The sequence below is a fragment of the Triturus cristatus genome, chromosome 5_2 (genome assembly GCF_964204655.1).
Source record: "Triturus cristatus chromosome 5_2, aTriCri1.1, whole genome shotgun sequence".
Lineage (NCBI taxonomy): Eukaryota > Metazoa > Chordata > Amphibia > Caudata > Salamandridae > Triturus > Triturus cristatus.
Window position 1 is genome coordinate 983730553 of NC_140588.1, and position 23796 is coordinate 983754348.

The 23796-nt window shown below is 47.1% G+C and overlaps 1 protein-coding gene across 2 annotated transcripts in view; it reads left to right on the forward strand.

Moving 5' to 3' along the window:
* Positions 1–23796, forward strand: part of ATRX (ATRX chromatin remodeler) — a 1501634-nt gene that overhangs the window by 181055 nt on the left and 1296783 nt on the right. For both annotated transcript variants that reach the window (XM_085608236.1, XM_085608237.1), the window contains exon 5: positions 11478–11599. In XM_085608236.1, coding sequence (XP_085464362.1) covers positions 11478–11599 — 122 coding nt within the window. The remainder of the gene's footprint in view (positions 1–11477; positions 11600–23796) is intronic.

The following is a 23796-nucleotide window of genomic DNA, read 5'->3' on the forward strand; positions in this document are numbered from 1 at the left end:
TTCATCCCGGGAAACATTTGTCCTTCACGTAGCAAACACGCGCACAGAGGTGCAAGCGCTTTTGAATACTGATCTCCCACTTCATTTTGGTGCCCTTATTCAGACGATCTTTAATGCCTCGTCAACAAGTGGCCCGGCACATTTTTTCAAAATTGTGGGCTCCGGCCTCGTGACCTCCTTCCAAACTATTTTTGGTGTGATCCCGGCACTTTTTCACTCTATTTTTTCCAGCGTCTTCGGAGGTCTCCTGTTGATTCTCGCCCTCGTGGCTGGGGTACTGTTGTTGGTCTGCTTACTAAGCAATGGCTGCACAATTTGTCGCACGACAGCCTGTCCTGGCTGCTCCATCTTCGTAACCGGATGCTTGAATACTATGGAACACTACCACTGGCAACATTGAGCATAGCCTATGGATTGTCCTTCCGGTTTCCCTACTTTACTTGCGTACAACCGGTCTTTCATTGCCTAGAGTGTCCGTTCCAATGGGCTCTGGATTTGTGCTTGTCTAACTCGGTGTCTCCCGCCCAGGATTATGATCGACTAATGAGCCCCTTAGTGGCTCATGAGTTGGACTGTTCTGGTGTCAGGATTATGGCCTGTGGAGCAGCACATGGAGTCCTAGGAAATTGGGACATCAGTACAGCTGCAGATGACTTCCTGGCAAGAAGTTATCTTGAAGAACACGCCAGTTGTGTTCTGATGGTACTAGAGGCTCCAGGTGTCGAAGAACATGTGTGTTCATTCCCCTTGCTGAACTGGATGGCAGATAATTTTGCAGAACATTCCAATGATTTCCTCTTGGAAGCCGTTGATACTTGTGCTTATACATTGATGGATTAACTTGTAGGTCATCAAACATTCCTTTGGAATAACTTTTGCCTTTTCGTTCGACATCCATCGATATTATTTTTTTCCTTTAAAATGTTTTTTTTTCTCTTTGAACTTTCACTGCCCTTACATGGATTCACAATTTGTGCCCTTAGTTCCGTTCTATCGAACTTGAACTCTGCATTCCTTAATTGTACCCCTATTGGTTAGTGGTCCGATCAAGGGGGGGTGTAGTGAGGACTGCAATTTATATACGTACATTGCTAAGTTAGCACAACCGCGTTAGATGTTAGAAAGCCATCTTGCCACTTTTGCTGCTTTTGCACACGACACTGCAGTTACATGTTATTATTTGAGAAATGCTTGCTCGCCTTTGCTTCACATGAGAACTGTCTGTTGTTCACATCCCTAACATTGAGCTGCGACCTTGGTCAAAACATTGTGTAAAGAAAGTCTGGGTCGCTAGATGGTGCAGGTTTTTGGGTTCAGGTTGATCGGCCCACTATTTAGCCATAACACACACGCAGCTGCAAATACCTGATAGTCGATCGCTTTTAAAATTGCAGGCTGTTTGTTTGATTCATACATTCAGAAGAAGATCTTTCCCAGGAGCAGAGTATACCTGATCCTGTGATGTGATTCCACTAAGCTGATCTTTACGGTATGGGGTTCCCCATTCAAGCCTAGAGACCTTCTATTAGTCTAATAATAATAATATTAGTTTACTAGCGAAAGGAAGGTGGCTGCAATCCACCGTCATTTTATTATGATTTCTCCTTTCATTTTCGATGGTATTGTAACTATGCTGATGGTTTTGATTTTAATCATTTGTCTGCTTATGTTAGCCAAAGTACTGCATCTTAGGACACGAGGTTTACCGTGTCTCTGTTTACTCTTGTTGTGGACTGATATGAGAATAATAACAAACAGGTATTTCTGATTCCCACCATTCCTGAGAATACACTAAGGCGCTTGTTCTGGGTTGTCTATACATTGCGACCACCGAGATAAAATCGGATAACGAATGGGACACTGATGCTGGTCGGATAGGGGTTCTGGGTTCTGAGCCGAGTTTTTGGTACACCACAATTCACTGAGGTCCTGGTTTCCTGTGCATAATTCTGTGCATGAGCAGAATCCCTGCAACAGAAGACTATACGTGATCGCCGGGCTCGACGTCCCGAAATGTCTAGATCAACCGTCTCAGCGCCGGACAACATCTTTGAGGCAGGCCCCGCCGATCTGGAACCGGAGACAAGAGATGAACAAGCCAGCGTCTCAGAAGCTGACGAATCGGACTCAGAAGACCAGTCAATTACTCCATGTCAACGGAGCGAGAGTACGGACGTCGACGCCCCTGCCCCGAAAAACCAAAAGGCTCTGGTAACACCTTCACCGTTGGGTCTGGGTCGACACCGTGGCAATACTTCAGAAACTCCGGGCCCGACTCCGAAGCCCACAAAGCCTTCAGGCAGCTTGGGATCGAGCCAGCCTCACCGCGGTACCGAAAAATAGTCTTGAGCACTGAAACTTAAGCCCAAGGTACCGAAGCAAATTCAATCCAAGACTTCGGATCCGAAAAAACAGCCTAAATCTAAGCAGGAGGACACAAAAACCTCCTAAAGCTAAAGATAGGCCAAAACACCTCTTGGAGCCTAAGTCCTTGGCGCCAAAAAAAGACAATGGGTTCAAGGAACTTTTGCATCCAGATCCACCGGTTCCTAAGCAAAAGACACTCCATATTGACCCCATTACCGGACAAGTCACCTCTATACCACCTAAAAAGAGGAAATTGGACACCTCAAACACCTGTGATACCCTCAAAGAAAAAGACTCAGCCACCTCAGCTATGAGGCCTTTTTCTCCACCTCCACAGCTTCCAACCATTATACTTTTATCCAGCATACTCTCCAGTACCTCCTTTTTCACCTGCTCAACAAGATGATGATGAGGATTTAGGGGGTGGGGATGAAGATATGACCCACCACATCATGACACAGATACTGACAACACCCACAGTATCCCACCTCATGACTCTTGGGACGATTATAATTTCACAGATGTACCTGAACCAGATTTATACCCCTCCAGACCAACCCTTCCAGATAACAACAAAGGGTTTGCGCAACTAATAAATAGAGCTGCACACCATGGGGTTCAACTGCATTCAGACTCCCTGGAAGAGGACTTTTTATTAGTGACATTCTCGCAGCCTCAAAAAACAACAAACACTCTCTCTATGCTCAAAGGGATTATTAACCCCTTCGCTGCGGCGCCGCTATGCTCATGACGGAACCACGCCGTCATGAGTCACGGGTGAGCTGTGCTCATGACGGCGTGGTTCTGTCATGACTGCGCTAATCACCCGCACAGGCGGGGAATTAGCGCCGCGTGGGAGGAGCGGCCGCCAACGGCCGCAGCATGACAGAACCACTCCGTCATGAGCACACGGCGCCCGTGGCTCATGACGGAGTGGTTCCGTCAAGGGCATGCAAGGGGTTAAATATGCCCCTGAGGTTTTTAAAGACCCTGTCAGAGCTAGGGTGCTCAATCCTAGAATTGAGGAAAAAATACAAACCAGCTCCAAGCGATCCAGCTTACATTAAGGGTCAACTTCCTCTGGACTCAGTAGTGGCAAATGCCCGTAAACAGGCAAATTCCCAAACCACAGGTGATGCACCTCCGCCAGACAAAGAGTCCAAACTACTGGACGCATTAGGTAAGAGTTGCGTCCCAGGCAGCAAACTTCAGGCGTATTGCCAACTCACAAGCTTTACTAGCGAAGTATGACAGGGCTCACTACGATGAGCTTGAAAAGCTCATGCAGCATCTTCCAGACCAATATAAGACCAAGGCAAATGATCTTATACAAGAGGGAAAGTTAATTACAAATACCTCTATTAAATGTGCCCTGGATGCAGCATATAAAGCATCTCGCACAATTAATACAAGTGTGTTACTATGCAGACATGCATTGTTACGCATATCTGGTTTTAAGCAAGAGGTACAGTCTACCATCCTCAATCAACCTTTGGATCAGGAGCACTTCTTTGGACCTTCTGTGGACACATCTTTAGAAAAGATGAAAAAGGACACAAACAGCCAAATCTATGGGGGCACTACAAGCAACAACTAGTAGAGGTTCCTTTCGTCGCTCCTTTTATAGGGGCGTCTCCAAAACTGGCACAGAAAACACCTCTTCCACATGCAAAAGCCCCACTCAAACTTCCCCTAGCAGAGGATATTATAGAGGGACTTACAGAGGCAATAACAGAGAGGACGTGGTTCTAACACCCGCAACTCCCCCAACACAAAACAGTGACTTCCCTCCACTCCTCCCCAGACCACTCCACTCGTGGGACGACATCACAGTTCCTACCTGTCTGGAATTCCATCACCACAGACAGGTGAGTAAGACAAATTATCCAGAATATGGTTACTGCCTGGAATTTACTTCTACCCCCCCCCCCCCCACTCCAAATACCTCCCCGACAACGTCCAATGTCCACAGAACATCGAACGCTTATCAAGCAGGAGGTTCTCTCTCTCTTGCAAAAGCATGCAATAGAACCTGTTCCCCTACACCAGCAAGGTACAGGGGTTTACTCCCTTTATTTCCTCATTCCCAAAAAGGACTGCACTGTCAGGCCATTATAAGACCTCAGACCGTTAAACCTGTACATACAATCTGACCACTTCCATGTGGTCATATTACAACTGGGCCTCCTGCTGCTCCAACAAGGCGACTTCCTTGCCACTCTAGATTTCAAGGACTCCTACTTCCACATTCCTATTCACCCTGCTCACAGGAAATACCTACGGTTTGTTCTTGTACGTGTTCAAAGTTCATCCATTTAGAGTCACAACCACACCCTAAGTCTTTACAAAATGCCTCGCGGTGGTAGCAGCCCACTTGAGAAGGCAACACATTCATGATTCCTTACCTGGACGACTGGCTCATAAAAGCCAAGTCATGCAGCGATTGTGTGAAAAACACACACAACACAATCCAGCTGCTACACAATTTAGGATTCACAATAAACCTCACCAAGTCACATCTCCCGCCGTCCTACACCGAACAGTATCTAGGTTCAACAATAGATACTTCGATAGCTCTTGCATACCCCAGCTCAATCAGGATAGCCAGTATGCAAGCACTCGTAACATAATTTCAACCGCAACACTCACTACCAGCTCGAGTGTTCATGCAGCTAATAGGGATGATGGCCTCTTGCATCTTAATCGTCCCTTACGCAAGACTCCAAATGTGGCCACTACAGGAACGTCTAGCACAACAGTGGAACCAAGCTCCGGGTCAACTTACAGATCTGGTGTTAGACAGCCGCACATATTGCTCTCTGCAATGGTGGAGCACACAAAATCTTTACAAAGGGCGGCCGTTCTTAGACCCGGTTCCACAAATAGTGCTAACAGCGGACACACCGCACACCGGCTGGGGAACTCCTCTTACACCACACCATTCAAGGTATGTGGACCCCTCAACAGAAACTACTTCATATCAATCACCTGGAGTTACCGGCCATATTTCTCGCCCTAAAATCATTTTGGAAGCATCTGCTAGGCAAGATTGTCCTAGTTCGAAAGAACAACATGACAGCACTGTACTATAAACAAAAACAGGGGGGAACATACTCTGCAGCTTTCACGCCTAGCACTAAGCATTTGGAGATGGATCATTCCTCAAAAAATATACCTCTTATCAGAGCACCTACCTGGGATACACAAAAAGTGCCGATCTGCTCAGTCGTCAACAGCAGATGCACAAATGGGAACTTCATCCGCAAGTTCTTAATCAGTTTTTTCAAATGTGGGGGCCACCCAGACATAGATCTGTTTGCCACTCATTTAAACACAATGCCCAAGCTTCGCCTCCAGATATCCACACCCACTGTCCAAAGGCAATGCAATATGGATGAACTTGTCAGGCAGATTTACGTACGCTTTTCCGCCTCTCCCGCTCATTTCATTACTGGTGCGCAAGCTCAAAGAACAGTCTATCACAATGATCCTGGTTGCGCCAACTATGGTTCAACCAACTGCTGGCACTCTCAGTAGTCCCACACCAAAAATTGCACCTTTCCCCAAAGCTTCTCACACAGAGCCATGGAGAGATAAGACATCCAGAACCAGCTCAACTGAACCTAGTGATCTGGATCCTGAAGTCTTAGAGTTTGATTACCTCAATCTCTCACCAGACCGCATGAACGTCATTAGAGAAGCTAGAGCATGCTAGGCAGCTAAATGGAAAAGATTTGTGGTTTATTGCAATAACACCACCATCAATCCACTAGATGCTTCAACTCAAAACATTATTTGTTATCTCCTGCATTTACAAAGATGTAATCTGGCATATACATCCATATGATTACATCTTGCTGCTATAGCAGCTTACTTACAAAACAGACAACACTTCATTGTTTAGGGTGCCTCCCATCAAAAGCTTAGATGGAAGGCCTTAAAAGGATAATTGCTCCCAGAATTCCACCCTCTCCAGTATGGAATATAAACATTGTCCTAACAAGGCTCATGGGTCCCCCATTTGAACCTTTACATAAATGTGAGTTACAGTTCCTCACATGGAAGGTAGCTTTCCTTGTGGCCATCACATCTCTCAGAAGAGTGGGTGAACTCCAGGCATTAACCATACAGGAACCATTTTTGCAAATTCATCACAACAAAGTGGTTCTTAGGACAAACCCTAAATTCTTACCTAATGTAATTTTGACGTTTCACCTTAACCAGTCTATTGAGCTCCCAGTATTTTTTCCTCAACCAGACTCAGTAGCTGAACGGGCTCGTCATACGCTTGACGTCAAAAGAGCTATTCTTTACTACATTTAAAAGGACAAAAAGTTTCAGGAAAACTACAACTTTTTGTAGCCTTCTTACCACCACTTAAGGGCAATCCGCCCACCCACCTTCCCGGACACCTGTATGGGTTGCAGTACTACCTCACTTAGATACATTACACTTGGACATCTTTCCTATTTCTAACTACTCCATCACCCTTCATGGCAAAAGTTATCTGGAGATCGGGTTGATGCCCATGCACACTACTACCCAAAGGAGGAGTCACCAATCTCGTGACTACACAGACTTCCACAATAACAAAGTGCAAACATCTGAGCCAATACCAGATGGCGATCTATGCAAAAGTATGTGGATCTACAGCTCTACATGCCAAAAACAGATGCATACTGGTAAGTAGCATTTTCCTTTTAAGTTCTCTTGTCAGATTTTTAACCTTCCCATTCCTGACAATGAGTGTTATCTTCTCACTAGCCAAATATTTTAATTTCTCTGGTTCACTGATCTACCGCCCCCCAGCAACGGCTGGCAGGTGGAGCTGTTGGTGGCAGAGGCTCCATCTCCTTATAATTTCAAATTTGCTAATTTTATTATTTTGGGTGATTTTAACATTAATTTTGACTTTTCTAATTGTAGTGTAGCCTCCTCTCTTATTGGAAATTTCAGTGTTTTTGGTCTACATCGCCTACTTAATGCACCCATTCACACGGTGGGACATTTATTAGATAGTTTTATCTAACCTATTAAATGCACTGGCAGATCCACTACCTCTTATTTAGTCAGACCATTTCATGGTCCCTGTTTTAATCTGGGGTGTTGAGACCAGAGAGCCTTCCCAGTGTTCTATGACCCTTTTTAGACGCTGGGCCAAATTCAACCCCACAATTTTGTATACTCGTCTTAAACATTGTATGCCTAAGGTAGATCGGACAGCGTATATCTTGTAAGCACTGTAGACAATTGGTTCTGGTCCACTTTATACTAAATACTCTCCCTGAAACCAGGGTTTAAATCTCAACCTAGTCTTTCAGCCCCCTGGTTCAACTATTCAGTTCTTTGCCTTAAAGAAAACCTGCAAACACTTGAAATGCGCTTTGCTCAAGCACTATTCAATAGAGGACAAAGCAAATCTTAAGATGGCCATGAGTGGTTATCGTAGGGCTTGCTTGTGCGGCTTATTATTCCGATAAAATTGCCACAGCCCAAAACTCTTCTGAAGCAATTTTTGAAATGAAGTCTTTCTTGGATCTGGCTTCAGCATTCACACAACCTCTTTCTCAAACTGACAGCTACAAAGTTCCTGACTTTTTCTGTTAAATGGTGTCAAATATTCATAGTGCCTATAATGCAACTTGACCTGAGATTCTTCGTCAGCTTCTCCTACCAATTTCTTAGCCGTTTTAGATGCCACTAAGTCAGGCTCTCCTTTAGATCCGCTGTCACTTGGTCAAATGCGAAAACAGTTGATGGACAGAATGCAGAACAATGTCATACATTCACCCCAGTACAGAGATCTGGGCCTAAATCCGTCGTTTTTTTGCTCACCATGCCATTCCAGTTTGAACTCTGCCATATGCAAATCAGTCTTGACCCTGTGCCTCAAGGGAACAGTCCAGCACGAACTGCCAAGCCAGGTCCTCCCTGGACTGGAAACAAGCATCCTAGGATCGGTTTTGGGGTTTCACCCCTCTTCAGCCAGGATAGCTTGATTCCAGTGGCATAGAGAGCACGGGAGAGCTTGATTCTTTATGCATGGCAACATGCGATGGTGATATCCTTACTTTAGAAACCGAATTTGGAAGTCTCAGACTGTGCTATCTGCTGCCCGATCTCGCTGCTCTCTCTAATTGCAAAGATGCTTGAAGAGCACATCCATCGCCAACTTGCTGCTTTGTTTGGAGATTATCAACTTGCTCCACCCCACTCAGTCAGGATTTCCGACTGCACTTAATACGGAAACCTTGCTTCTAGCGTAATTGAGTACATTATATTGGAGATGGGACAGAAGCTCTGCTCATTCTTCACGACTTGAGTGCCACATTTGATACTGTCCCATGAGATGCTCCTTGAGAGGTTATTTGACTTTGGCATTCAAGTTCCTGCTCGTTCCTGGTTCCAGTCTTTTTTGAAAGACTGCTCCTTTCAAGTGCGCACAAAACCTCACAAATGTGTGGTGCATATGCTACCTGTGGAGTTTTCCATGGCGCCTCCTTGAGTCCAAACAAAGGTTATGTTGTGAGTCACGTAACCTTGGTTTGAAAAGTACTTAATACAATGTTTCAATGATCATTCAATAAAGGAAACGAAAACACACACATACCAATACAAGAGATTCTGAAAATAAATTCCTTTTTACTCTTTGTATAAATCAATAAAATATTTATAGGACTGTCCAACAATAAACTACATAGACCGTGAAACAATTAGTTACTGATCGTGCTCGGTGACATAGTGTTGACCACAGATTCACACATATAACACATATTTACAATAGATAGTAGTCCTTAGCACACGTACTATTTATAAATGCTTAGAAGTATTGCGTGTTTTCACAAAACAATTCAAACACATTTACAAAAGAATGAGTTAGTCTTTTTTCTCTCTTCTTGGTCGTTCTTTTATTAGTTTCTATTCTTCTCAGTAGTTCCAATCAGCCAACACGTGTTGCGTCGCAACAAGGGAATGTAGTCCCGCGACTTTTTCAAGGCTCTTTCCGGCTTGATTAATATGTTTATTAAGCGGTGATAATTCCAAACCGCCAATGGTTTCTGGTGTGGTGGCGTCACTTGCAGCAATAAGAGTCTGCTATCTTTTCTTAAACGGTTTCCCTTTCAGTACTTATTCTACTGATAGATACTTCGAACGTGACGCCAACTTCTCAATTCTCAAACTCCCGAGTGAGTAATCAAGCCGGAAAGAGCCTTGAAAAAGTCGCGGAACTACATTCCCTTGTTGCGACGAAACACGTGTTGGCTGATTGGAACTACTGAGAAGAATAGAAACTAATAAAAGAACGACCAAGAAGAGAGAAAAAAGACTAACTCACTCTTTTGTAAATGTGTTTGAATTGTTTTGTGAAAACACGCAATACTTCTAAGCATTTATAAATGGTACGTGTGCTAAGGACTGCTATCTATTTTGTACTGGGTCAAGGCCCATGATTCTGGGAAGAAGGGTGGTACTTCTCACCTTGTAGCACCGTTATTTACTTAGTTCAGGACATAAATATATGTGAATTTTCCTTTTGGCGCCTTTACCTAAAACAGACGCCACCGTTTACAGTATTTCACATATTTACAATAGTGGACGCAGTTTTACAAAGAAAGTCCAAAGTCAAATGCATAAACCACAACAGGATATAATATTCCTTATTTTAATTGTGGGGTTGCGTGGACAAGTTGAGCGAGCAATGTCGACGTTTCGACCCTATGGAGTAGTGCAGGTTTGTAAGCATCTAAAGCGGGTCTTCATCAGGACAAAGAAGGGAAAATGGCAGCCTGGTATCAAGGAAATGTATGATTTAGATTCCTGGTATCACATTTAAGGAGGTGTCAGCCGACACCTCTCTGAGTCGTCTGTTCTTGAAAGTTATTTAATACAATGGAAAAGAGTGGTGCCGTCGTAACGATCACCACAAATTATTGTTGTCAGGAAAAGACGTCCGCGTCAGTCAGTAACTCAGCAACTAATGACGTCATTAGTTGCGGAGCCGACCGACGCCACCTTCTGACACGCAGAGGTACGGCTGACGAAAAAACTTTCCGGTTCAGGTCTGACGCCTAGGGGGTAATTCCAAGGTAAGGAATCTATAACTAACCAACGTTTCTTACAGGAATCTGTCGTCATCCCGCAGTCTTTTTTCCCCCGCAGAGAATCACAACGCGGTTGTTACAACGACCGCGTTGATTCCGCAGGGGGGGGGTGGGGGCGCGCTGGATAATTTACAATTCCATCTCCAGCCTGTGCGGACACTAGGGAAGGTGTTGGATTTTAAATCCAACAGCGACCCCCTCCCCCGAAAGTTGTTCCGTCTTGCGGAGTAATGGTATGTGGAATCACAACGTGGTCGTTGTAACGACCGCGTTGTGATTCCCTGGGGGGAATAAGTTTAGCAGTAAACGTTGTTTACCTTCTTGCAGAGATATCATTACCGAAGGTAAGTAACTTGCGCATCTGTTTACATCCGCGCTTTGAAGCCCCGTTTGAGGTAGTACAAAAGGGGGTGGTGATGGACGGAGCATCAGAACCAATAAAACACTCACACCCAGTCAACAGATCTGGGTTTGATCCATCACCGTTGGCAGGGTATGCCCAGACGTGTATCCCTTGCTCACTTTGCCACTGGATTTTAGATAGCCTGGCTGACGAGGGTTATGAACCCGAAACCGGTCCCAGGATGCTTCTTTCCGGTCCAGGGAAGACCTGGCTTGGCAGTTCGGGCTGGACTGTTCCCATGAGGCACAGGGTCAGACTGATTTGTATATGGCCATGTCTGAACTGGGGTGGGGGAGTGAGCTAAAGAATGATGGATTCAACCCAGATCAGTTGACTGGGGGTGAGTGTTTGATTTGCTCTAACACTCCGTCCATCATCCCCTTTGGTATCGCCCCGTTTGAGGTAGCCATGCGCTCTATAAATCCAAATAGAATAGGCACTTTCTCATGCAGTATTTCTCGAAAAATGTATTTTCTTATTTCCTGGAATTAAATTCTTTGGATTTAGCAGAGAATTATCATCATCAAAAACTTGTGCTGGAAAAGTATGTTATTTATGGTTATATCTAATAGAATTTTTCCTTTCTCTTTTTTTTTTCCTTTCAGAAAACCGTCATTTGTTAAAAAATATGTTGAATCCGGTGATGAGCAGACAGAGGAAATTCACCCAGAAGAAGAGTCCAATGAAAATTCAGAAAATGAGGTTGATATGGATAGATTACCAAAAGGTAGTTCATGGGTTTTTCATCGCATGTTCATGTAACATAATAATTCAAATATTGCAGAGTAGCTTTCGGGCTTCGGGCTGAGACGATAACGCAGTGCCGTTATAAGGAGAGTCTAAGCTTTTCTAATTTCTGCTTTGATAAAAATGTATCTTGAATTGTATGGCATATGGAAGGATCCACTGATGACAGAAGTCCAGATCACTATTGTTGCTGTCCTGAGCTTCATCGCTGACACTCTTGCTCTCTAAAGCGTCGAAGTCTATACATCGGCGACTTGAAGAATCAAGTTATTCAAGACTGACGTTGAAAAAGCCATCACTTATCAATGTCGAACACATATTTCACTGTCAAACCAAACAAGGATGCTGGTGACCCTAACACCATCGAATTCAAAGACACTACATGTCTTAGACCACATCACAGTCTATGTCGAAGGTACACCGATCATGGTCTACCACATCGAGGGTGAAAAGGCAGAAAATGACTGTCGATATCGCAAGTGTTGAAGGCATGGTCAGTTTCATCTTCTTCTGGTCATTCTATTTATTCAATAGCATATCAGGTTGTGAATATCCTCCCCTTTAAAAGAGCACTCCTCCCCAAAAAAAGGTATAGAGAAGAAACAATCTTTGCTATTCTTGGCCTTTCACAGACTTCATTGTCTCTGAACCCTGCACTTTTGCCTTACTTCACCGTTACACTTATAATCTCCCTTGTGGAGCAGTTACATGCGCTAGTGAGGCTACTAGACTATTGACCACCTAGGAAGTCCTCAAAAGCAACCTGTTTCCACGTTTGTAATAGAATCAGTCTTCTCCACAAAGGTCGCAAAGGAGCACAGGTTCATAGCATGTGTGGCTGCAGATATAGATGTTCTGCATACTTCTGCAATCTAGTGTTGGGATCAAATTGTTGCAACTTGTTTTTCATAAAGAAATCATTTTACGAGGTCTCCTTGACGACTCTCGTTATGATCGTGCATGGGCACCAACTCCATTATTAGATTGTTTTTCCCTGCCATCTGGTTTAGATGTGTATCAGCTGTGCTCTTGTCTCGACATTTTTGATGTTGACAGTCATGGCTCTTGAACCCTTAGCGCAGAGCATCTGGCCCTACTTTAGGAGGAGGTTCAGACACTCCTCAAAGAGGACCATGCCCCCTCAATACTGGGGCAAGAGGGGGACGTCTACTCCCTCTAATCTCTCATTCTCGAGCAGGACAGCTCGCTGAGACTAAACCTCTGTGTCAGCACTCTCCACGAGTGCATCTTGTTGGACATTTCCTTATGGTCACCTTACAGAATGTTACCCCCTGCTGCAGCAAGGCAACTTCATGACCACATTAGACCTGAAAAACACCAATTTCCACATCCCAATCCCTCCACCTCATCGATCAATGGCCACAAGCGGAGGGCCAGTAGGAAATTCGAATGTTGATAAGGACCAGCACCCATCACTCTCTACTGTGGTGGGACAGCAGCAATCTGTTGCCAGGGCAGTCCCTTTGCAGACTCAGTTTTGCAGTTGACCATCACTGCGGACACACCACTTGCCGGCTAGGTAGCCCATCTCAGCAGCATGATTGTCCAGGGTTTGTGGCAACTTCATCAACGGGGTCTCCTCATCAACCATCTGGAACTTTTGCCCATTCACCTAGCCCTTAAAGTCTTTCTCCAGGACATTTGGGTCAAGGCAACTCTGGTGCAGGCTGACATAACCACCATGTTTTATCTATAAAACTAAGGCAGCACACACTCCCCTTGGTTGTCAGCACAAACGCAAAGAATCCATCACCAGCTACACTTCCTGACGGAGTATCTCCCAAGGATGGGTAATGTCTTTGCAGACCTGCTCTGCAGGACGCAACAAGAAGTCCAAGAGGGTGAACTCCAACCACAAGCTCTACTCCCTTGCTTTCGCCAGTGGGGCATCCTATATATAGACATTTGTGCCACATGCAAAAATGCCTAAACCTCACTTCTAAGTTTTCACATCCCTAAGTCCATGGGCAGTCCTCTGTGGATGAACTGTGGTATTTCAACAGCCTTTTACTTCAGATATCTTCTCCTTACAGTAGTGGGTGCCGCAGGGTTCGGTACTTAGTCTGACCCAGTTCAATCTAAACTTGCGCCCTGTTGCAGATGTGGTGGAGTGTTTCGGTGTCTTAATCGTGTCTTATGCCAATGAAACTCAGTTAATCATTCCCCTATCTCAGGATGAAGGCCTCTGCAGCCAATTTTAGGAACTGTCTGGTAAGCTTAGCTGACTGGCTGGATCGAAGATGCCTTAAATTTAATCCTGGAAAAACAAAGGTGCTGATTGTGGGGAAACAGCCCTCCATCTGGTCCACTGCATGGTGGCCAGATGTGCTGGGACCTATTCCAACTCCGAAATCTAAGATCAAAAGCTTAGGGATATGGTTTGACAATACTCTCGCTTTTGATCATCAGATTGTTAACCTTGCAGGGGTCTGTTTTGACATCTAAAAGAGGCTCCGTAAGATCGTAGGGTCGCTCTGGGCGCGGCCAAAAAAAAGTAGTCCAAGTATCCAGGTTGGACTTTTTCAACATGCTCTATCTGGGGGTTAGCCAAGGTAGAATTAGAACACTTCAACGTGTTGAGAATGCTGCGGATAGAATGCTGATTAACATCCATAGACTCTCCTCTATGGGTTCTGCCCTTTGATATCTACACTGGCTCCCGATGAGGGAAAGAATCTCTTTTAAATCATTTTCTGCCACAGAAATAAGAACTCGAGGGGTTCTTGCGATCCATATCTTCTGATCATACTATACCATCCTAATAGTTATCGGAGGACTTCTTTTGATGCACTAGCTGTATTCCCCAGGATAACTAGATCTCGTGTGGGAGGTTGCTCTTTCAGTTATTGAGCCGCAAAACTTGGGAACTCCCTCCCTGTCGATCTGCGAAAGGAACAATCCGAAATAATCTGGAAGAAACTAAAAACTTGGTTTTTAGTCAATCTTAATATCTTCTTTCCATTAGGCACCTGGACCCCATGCAGCTCAATCTAACAATCTGGATTCTGAGATCGTAGAGTTTGGTTACCTTAACTTACCTCAAGAGAAGATGGCATATTGAAGGAAGCCCTTAGACCTACCATACACACACCTGCTATGCTCCTGAATGGAAACTGTTTATCTCCCACTGTACCTAAAAACATATGAACCCTCTCACGCCTACAGTAAAATAAAGCTATTTGCTACAACCTACATCTGCAAAAGGCAGGATTAGTCTACACATCCATTCTGATGCAACTACCCTCTATTGCTGTGTATATGCAGAACAGTCCTCACTCTGGAAGATTGAGGACCTTAAGCTATCATTCCACCTAGAGGGCCACCTCCCACTGTCTGGAATCTGAATGCATTCTTTACCATACTCATGAGATCTCCCTCTGAACCTCTGCATTCTTGCCCATTGCAGTTCCTTTCCTAGACGGTTGCTTTTCTGCTAACTTTAACATTTCTTAAACATATTAGTGACCTACATGACCTCTCATTCGAACCCTACTTCCAGCTCCATAGTGACAGTGGTTGTTGGGACCAACCCCAGTTTCCTACCCAAGGTGGTTGCTCCATTCCAGCTTAAACAATTGGGCTCCTGGTCTTCTTTCTACGGCCTGAATTGGTAGCTAAGACAGCACTTCACACACTTGACTTCAAGCGTTCTCTTGTGTTATTTAGACCGGACCATACCACAGCAGCTTTTTGTTGTCTGCACAGCCTTATAAAGGACACCTTATATCTTAGGCAGGTAGGGCCAGGTGGATTTATCAAAGCATCCAGACCGGTTACCTTAAAGCCAGAAGGACTCTTAACTACCCACCTTAGACCGCACTCAACGTGCAAGCAGGGCGCCGCTGTAGCCTTTGTCTGCAACATAGTGTAGGAAACTGGGCGACTTGCTGATGTCCCCCCCCCCACTTTTTGCCGTCATTTGCACTGCAAGATGCTGGCTTTCGACTGACAGTGCACTGAAGCCTGCTAACCAGGCTCCAGTGCCAGTGTTCTTTCCCCTAAAAGTGACATATATCAGTTGCAACCCAATTGGCAAGGACTTAACGCTCCTGTTAAATGGTACCTCTGGTACACAGGGCATGTGTACTAAAGATGATCCCAAAGGTGTGTAGCATGTATTATGGCCCTAATGGGCCCACACAAACTGCCTGCTGACTGCCATTGCACGATGCGTGAAATGGTGCAAACCATTCTGAAAAAACAATATTGCCAACTAACTACCTGTGTGCAGTGCCAAAGTAGACTGCATGTACTGTATGTAAGTCACTACTGCAGCAGGCCTTAGATCCCTAAGGCAGGGTGCATCATATTACATGTGAGGGAACATCTACATGAGCAGATATTCCCCTGGGAGGCCTAGTTCCATTACTATTCATTGGAAGTGTTCAGAGCATTTGTAGAGCGCACTACTCACCCGTGAGGGTCTCAAGGCGCTGGGGGGGATGCTTTTACTGCTCGAACAGCCAGGTCTTTAGAAGCTCCTGAAGGTCAGCAGGTCCTGGGTCTGTCGCAGGTGGATGGGGAGGGTGTTCCATGGCGAGGTGGGAGAATGTTTTGCCGTTGGTGGTCGTTCTGTGGATGCGTGGAGCGAGGTCGGCGAAGCTGGCGGTTCGGGGTGTAGAAGGTGAGTTGTTCGAGGTATACTGGTCCGGCGTTGTGGAGTGCTTTGTGAGCGTGGGTGAGGAGCTTGAAGATGATACTGTTGACGGGGAACCAGTGCAGGTCTCAGATGGGCTGTGATGTGGCTGTGGCGGGGGATGTCGAGGATGAGGTGTGCGCAGGCGTTGTAGACCTTTCTGGAGTTTGGCCGTGGTTCCTGCATAGAGGGCGCTGCCGTAGTCCAGTCTGCTGCTGACGAGGGCCTGGGTGAACGTCCTTCTGGTTCCGGTGGCGATCCATCTGAAGATCGTGCAAAGCATGCGGAGGGTGTTGAAGCTGGAGGAGGAGACTGCGTTGACTTGCTGTGTCATTGATAGTGATGAGTCCAGGATGAACCCCAAGTTGCGTGCGTGGTCGATGGGTGTCGGTGCAGCTCCCAGCGTGGACGGCCAACTAGGAGTCGTCTCAGGCGGAGGGGGTGGAGCCGAAGATGAGGACATCTGTCTGGTCAGAGTTCAGTTTTAGGTGACTGTTCTTCATCCATTCGGCGACGGCCTTCATTCCTTCGTGGAGGCTGGCTTTGATGGTGGCGGGTCCCTTGGTGAGCGAGAGGATCAATCGGGTGTCGTCTGCGTATGAGACGATGTTTAGGCTGTGCGATCGGACGATGTTGGCGAGCAGTGCCATGTAGACGTTAAAAAGGGACGGGCTGAGGGATGATTCTTGGGGTACGCCGCAGGTTATCTTGGTGGTTTCGGATCTGAATGGAGGGAGTCAGACTCTGTGGGTACTGCCGGTGAGGAAGGAGGTGATCCAGTCCAGGGCTTTGTTGCGAACCCGAAGTCTTGGTGGTGTGTGCGTAGTGTGTGGTGGCAGACGGTGTTGAAGGTGGCCGAGAGGTCCTGGAGAATGAGGGCCACGGTTTCGCCGTTGTCCAGCAGGGTCCTGCTCTCTGCGACGATGAGGGCGGTTTTGGTGCTGTGCCTGCTGCGGAATCTGGATTGGGACGAGTCCAGGGTGGTGGTCTCCTCAAGGAAGCGGGTCAGTTGCCTGTTGACAATCTTCTCGATGACTTTCGCCGGTAACATGAGCAGGGAGATGGGCCGGAAGTTCTTGATGTCCTTTGGGTCCGCCTTGGGTGTCTTTAGTAGGACGTTGATCTCGGCGTGCTTCCAGCTCTCCGTGAAGGTGGCGGTCTCGAAGGAGCTGTTGAGGATCTACCGGAGTTGGGGTGCGGTGATGGAGCTCGCTTTGATGAAGATGTGGTGAGGGCATGGGTCTGATGGTGAGCAGGAGTGGATGGTGTTCATGATTTTGATGATGTCGTCATCTTTGACGCGGGTCCAGGAGAGCAGGAGGGCGGTGTGGCTAGGGGGCGGTGAGTCTGAGGTGTCGGTCGGGGCGTGTCGGGTCTGGGTGTTGAAGCTGTCGTGGATGTCTGCGATCTTGCGGTGATAGAAGGTGGCTAGGGAGTCGCAGAGGTCTTGCTACGGCGGGATGTCCTTCGAGCTGGAGCTGGCGCTGGAGAGTTCCTTCACGATGTTGAAGAGCTCTTTGCTGTTGCGCGCGTTGTCGATGCGTTCCTTGAAGGAGGTCCTTTTGGCAGTTCGAATGAGTTGGCTGTGCTTGCGGCTGGCGTTTTTGAGGGCTGTGTGGTTGTCCGGAGTCTGTTCGTGGAGCCACTTCTTCTCGAGTCTTCGGCAAATCTGCTTGGATGCCTGGAGGTCGGCGGTGAACCAGATGGCCTTTGTCGGTACGTCTGTTTGAGGGTTTCTTGATCAGGACGAGAGTGTTGGCGCAGTAGTCGATCCATTGCCAGAGGTTGCAGGTGGCTGTGTCGGTATCGGTTGGTGGGTCTCGGGCGAGGGTGGTGATTAGCTGGTATTCGGTGACCTTGTTCCAGATGCGGTGGGGGATCCGTTGCGGGTGGTGGTGCGTGGTGGGTTTCTCGGAGGTGAAGTGGATGCAGCGATGGTTGGTCCAGTGGAGTTTGGTGGTGTGGCTGAAGGTGAAGTGGTTGCTGGCGGAAAAGATGGGATCAAGCGTGTGTCTGGTGGAGTTGGTGAGTGTTGTGACGAGCTGTTTGAGTCCAAGGTTGGCGAGCAGGGTGGTGGAGTTGCTGTCGTGGCGTTCTCGAAGTGGAAGTTCAGGTCTCCGAGGAGGATGTAGTCTATAGATGCAAGTGCGTGCGTGCTGACTATGTCGGTGATGGAGTCGTTGAACTGTGGCCGGGGTCCGGGGTGGCTGTAGACTAGGGTTCCTCTGAGGGTGGCGTTGGGATCGATGTGGATCTGGAAGTGCAGGTGTGCAGCGGCGCTGAGGGTGTCCTCGGTGCTGGTCGAAATTCTGAGGGTATTCCTGTGGACGATGGTGATTCCTCCTCCTGGTCTGTTGTTGCGGCACCTGTGGGTGATCTTGTAGATGTCCGGGATGCCTATGGCAATGTCGGGCGCCGAGGAGGGGTTCATCCAGGTCTCCGTCAGGAAGGCGGCTTCTGGGGAGCATGAGTCGAGTAGGTCCTAGAGTTCGATAGCGTGCTTGTGGACGGAGCGGGTGTTGAGTAGTATCCATCTGAGATGGTTGCGTCCTGCCGTGGCAGGAGGGGTAGGACGTGCAGGTGTTCGGCGGCTGGAGAAGCTGCAGCTCCGGCAGGAGTAGCATTCGCACTTTAGTAGAGGTCCCCTCGTTATTACGTATGGACAAACTACAGGAGGATGATGCTCGTTGGATGGTGAAGTTTACCTCGGGATTGAATGCGGTGCACTGCTGCTCTTCTTGTCCGACCAAGAAGCACTTCAAGAAGCCGACTGACACCGAAAGCCGCGACGAGAGAGCTGCGCCAGCTGCAGCAACAAGATAACACATCAAAACCTGAAATGCCTTAAGGATAAATGTTTCACCTACTCATGTCACACAGAGGGCCATTGTTTCCGGGATGAATGTTTGATTACGAGCGCCGCTGCGGGGCTCTACAGTGCAGCCTCTCCCCCCTCAATAGTCCTCTCCAGAGGTGACCGAGTTCCCATCCCAATGTGCAGCAACGACTCGTGGACTCGAAACCCACCAACGGCATGGACCCTTTGATCTATGACTACTTAGTTCCCAGGAGGAGAACTTTCCTGTGTCATTGTTAGGTTTGCTTTCTTCATCCCTCACCCAACAGCACCTCACTTTGATGGGCATGTTATGCTCACTATTACCCACTTGGTCATACAGAGGGTTCCACAGCCCCTGCCTCTCTGTCCCTCCCTGCTTATAGCAATCCCGCACCTTTATACATGGTTCTCTTATTAAGCCTTAAAGTACAAGGTCTAAATGCAATGGTGAATCTGATAGCACGACTATTCATACATAAGGTTCCTAGTGCAACATCAGCTTGCTTCAAAAAACGCACCTAATCTGTATAGACTGGAAACGTCTTCTGTCGCAATGGTTTGGCAGTCGGGGCTTTTCCTCTGGGCCTGATATGAGGGCTGGGGTAGCAACTCTGTTAGCCTCACTCTTTCCGCGGAAAGTGATACAAATACAGTTGGAACTGCCTGGTAGATTCCTGTCCCTATGACTGAAGGTGGGGGGGCTACACCTTTACAATTACGTCTGTGCCCAGAACTTCCACCAGGAAGCCTTTCTTAACGATAGTGGGGCTAGTGGTGGCCACAGCACATGTTGACTTATTGGGGGGATTTTAAGATAGTGGGCGATGCCACTTTGGACAGGTTGGCACAACTGGTAGGACAGGCGGGAGCCCTTGGCAACGAACTAGAAACGGCTTAGAGATATGGGACTAGTAGTTGTGTGGCGGCAGCGTAATCTGAGGATGAAAAATTAGACCTTCTCGGCCGACCTCCAGACCTACGCATGAATAGATTGTTTTCTCATCTGTCCACGCAAGCCACATCAGCCAACAATGGAGTAGCATCTCTTTCCGACCACTTGCCTATCACTCCTACTTCACCTAGCGCTTAAACCACAGATTGCTCACTTATGTGTCTAAAATCTCTGAAATCACTGACACCATACGGGCTTTTCTAGACATGAATAACACACAGGACTCTCCTGGAGCCCTACTGTGGGACACCCAGAGGGCAGTCGTCAGGGGCCACTTCATTGCTATATCAGCTAAGCTTAATAAGGATAGGAAGGACAAATGCACTGCTCTAGAGGAGTGCATAAAGGAATTAGAAGAGGTACACAATCGCGCAAGCTCCTACAAAGCGAGACGCCCACTCACGCTAGCCTGCAAACAGCTTAAGGCCCTAGGCATGGACAAAGCGGAATATGTTCTTTAGCACACCAAGCAGAAATACTACATTGGGGGTAAAAAGCATGCCGGCTCCTGGCTCAACGACTTCGCGCCCAAACCGTACAACGGGTAACTGATATCAAGGGCCCACTGGGCAGTAGAGTTCGAGGATGTAAAGATAGTGCAGGAAATTGAACGATTTTGTTCCACCTTATACACAGCAGAGGCCCTTGATGCGAAAGCTGCGCCTGAATATCTAGCTCCGGTTCCGGTAACCCAACTTCCTTAACACAAAGGCTCCACACTAGATCGGGATATTCACCCATATAAAGTACTTCTGGCTATACCGCGCCTGGGACGGCTGCTCCTCAGCATTTTATAAAGCTTTTGCAGCCACTCTTGCCCCCCCCTCCTAGTTTGCCTATGCATCTTTCAGTGACACTGGTGCCCTTGAAGACTCTTATGAGAGCAGTAACTATCGCGGTCCTCCCCAAGCCAGGTAAACATCCCCCAAACTGCACTTGGTACTGGCCATCACCCTACTAAAAATTGATGTAAACATTTTATTAGCATTTTAGCTTCTCGTTTGGCTCCCTAAATAAAAGGCTTCATTTACCCAGACCAAGCCGGGTTTATACCCAAGAGGGGCTGCAGCAACAACACAAAGTACCTTTGTTTCCTTCTTGACAAGACACAATGCTCATGCTTGATGGCACTCCTCCAATTGGTTGATGCGGGGAAGGCCTTCGACCGAGTGCACTGGGCGTACCTTCAATGGGTGCTTGCCAAATTCGGACAGAGTATATGGTTTCAACGATGGGTTGGTGCAGCTATGCGGACCCTGTGGCATGGGTTAGGGCGAATGGGTTGATGTTCTAATCATTTGGTGTGGCAAGGGGCACCAGTCAGGATTGCCCTTTGTCACCGGTTACTATTGGCCCTCCACATGGAGCCCTTTGCCAAACATGTCCAAAGCCACCCTTCTGTAACCGGTATACCGATGGGGGGGCATGGACCATAAATTGGCACTGTATGCTGATGATATAATGTTCGGTGTGACCGCCATTTACTTCCCAACTGCTGCTTATACAGGAAGTGGAAGAATTTGGCCAAACATCTGGGTTTTAATGAATTTACAGAAAACCCAGGCCATTAACCTTACTATTCCTACGGACAACCAAACCAAACTTAAGCGAGTATTCCTGTTTGACTGTGCTACTCAAGGGGTTAAGTACCTGGATACCGAAATACATCCCACACCAACATGCACTTCGCATGACAACTAATCCGCTCTCCCTTCCAAAACTAAGTCTGAGCTGGCTTCATGGAGGAAGTGTACATTATCATGGCTTGGGAGGTTTGCAGCAGTCAAAATTACCTTACTCCCTAAAATCCTCTGTCAAGCAGACTTTGCCTCTGCAACCTCCTGCACACATCTCATGAACTACTTCATTTGGGTGGAGAAGTCAAGTAAAGGGGATTATGCACTACTGGAGAAGTGTGGCTCAATGGTTAGAGCGGCAGACCCTGATGCAGAGGTCTGGCCCGGGACCAGGGTTCAATTCCCCGCCTCGGCGGGTCTTGGGCTCAAAATTCCACGGACCTGACAATTCTCGCCTCGGTGCCTATTCCAATCATGGAGTCCCACTCTGCAACTCTGGGCAATCGCTTGCTTAATCTCCACAACAGCCCCCACAACGCTAAGGATGTCTGGCCTCCACCTTGGGGGTACCCAGGAATGGAAACCTCACAGGGAAAGCCAGGATGGGTTCCACAGCGGTGTTCGTATAAGCACTTTGAGACCCTTGCGGGTGAGTAGTGCGCTATACAAGTATCAATTTTACAATTTACCTTACCTTATTTAGAGCGATACTTCCAGGTAGCTCAACTACATGGTATAATGGATCAAGACGTGCACTGAGAAACATTAGTGCTTCATTGACAATGGGCAGTCGCAGGAATACACATGGAAAGTACCATGGCTCCCTAAAGTACATTGACCACCTGTAATATATATCCTCTGTCACCAAGGCAACGGTGGGGGTGTGGGACAGCATCCAAGCGATGCGACACTTCTCTTCCTGCATATCGTCCCTTACTCCATGCATCTGCAACCCAGATTTTCCACTGGCATCGAAGATATCCACCTTTCTCACATGGCAAGACGTCAACTGTAAGAGGGCAGGTGACTTTTTTTGACACAGATGGGATCTTCGACTTCCCCCAAATTCGCTCCAAAATTTGTGACCTTTTCCCCCGCTTCATATTGGCAATAAATGGCCATACGCCACTGGCTCCTGAAACCACCCATTCACCCTCCTGTAAGCCGACCCCTTATACCATCTGAAAAATGGCTGCTCGCACGTCAATCTAATAAACTTATTCTTTCGTATAGTTAAACATTTCTCCTCACGCCAGTCATTATACTAAGCCACTGGCACAAAAGAGATGGTAAGTGGAATGTGAACGTACCTTCACCCCCAGGGAATGGCATGACCTCCTTAAATAGAGCTCACGCTTCGGCATATAGCACATCGGGCAAATATGTTTCTTAAAATAGCCCATTACTGGTACTACCCCCCAGCTAGCGTAGCTCAGTGGGGATCCCAATTGCTTGAGACATTGTGGCCACACACTCTAAGACGCTCTTGCTATGGCTTTGTCCCAAGATACATCAGTTTTGTTGCGATGTTCTTACAGAAATTGACAAAATATACGCCACGGACCTACCTAGATTTCCTAGCTACATCCTATTAGGCCTCCCCAACGCACTGACTTACCCTCTGAGATTAATGCAAGGGCGCGCTGTCACTCTGGTACTGCGTGCAGTCAAACAGGTGCTACTGTCCCGTTTCGGTACTGAGGATGTCCCAACTTGATTGGATTGGCCACACAAGCTATTGGAACTCCTGGGAATGGAGAAATTGACAGCAGTAGTAAACCACACTGTACCACAGTTTGACAAAACATGGGGACTCTGCGTACGCTTTTTTTATCTGGTGAATTCAGGGAATTTACTTGCCTGATCCATCTCCCCATACTCTGTCTCACACAGCTGACTCAAACTGGCGATTAACGGGCAAGGCTGTCTGTTCTGCATCCTCTGTCTACTGGGCTCTAGTTCTTGGGAATGGTACCTGCTGGGCTCTGTCAGGCTTCTGCATCTCCTCCTTGTCTCCCCCCCCCTCTCCTCTATTCATGACCCTCTTGCTCCTCATTGTTATATGTTACTGTCTTATATTCCACTTCTCCCTCCACCGGTCTGTGTATGTAATTGGGAAGTTTCTGTATTATATACTGTTTTAAAACAGAGT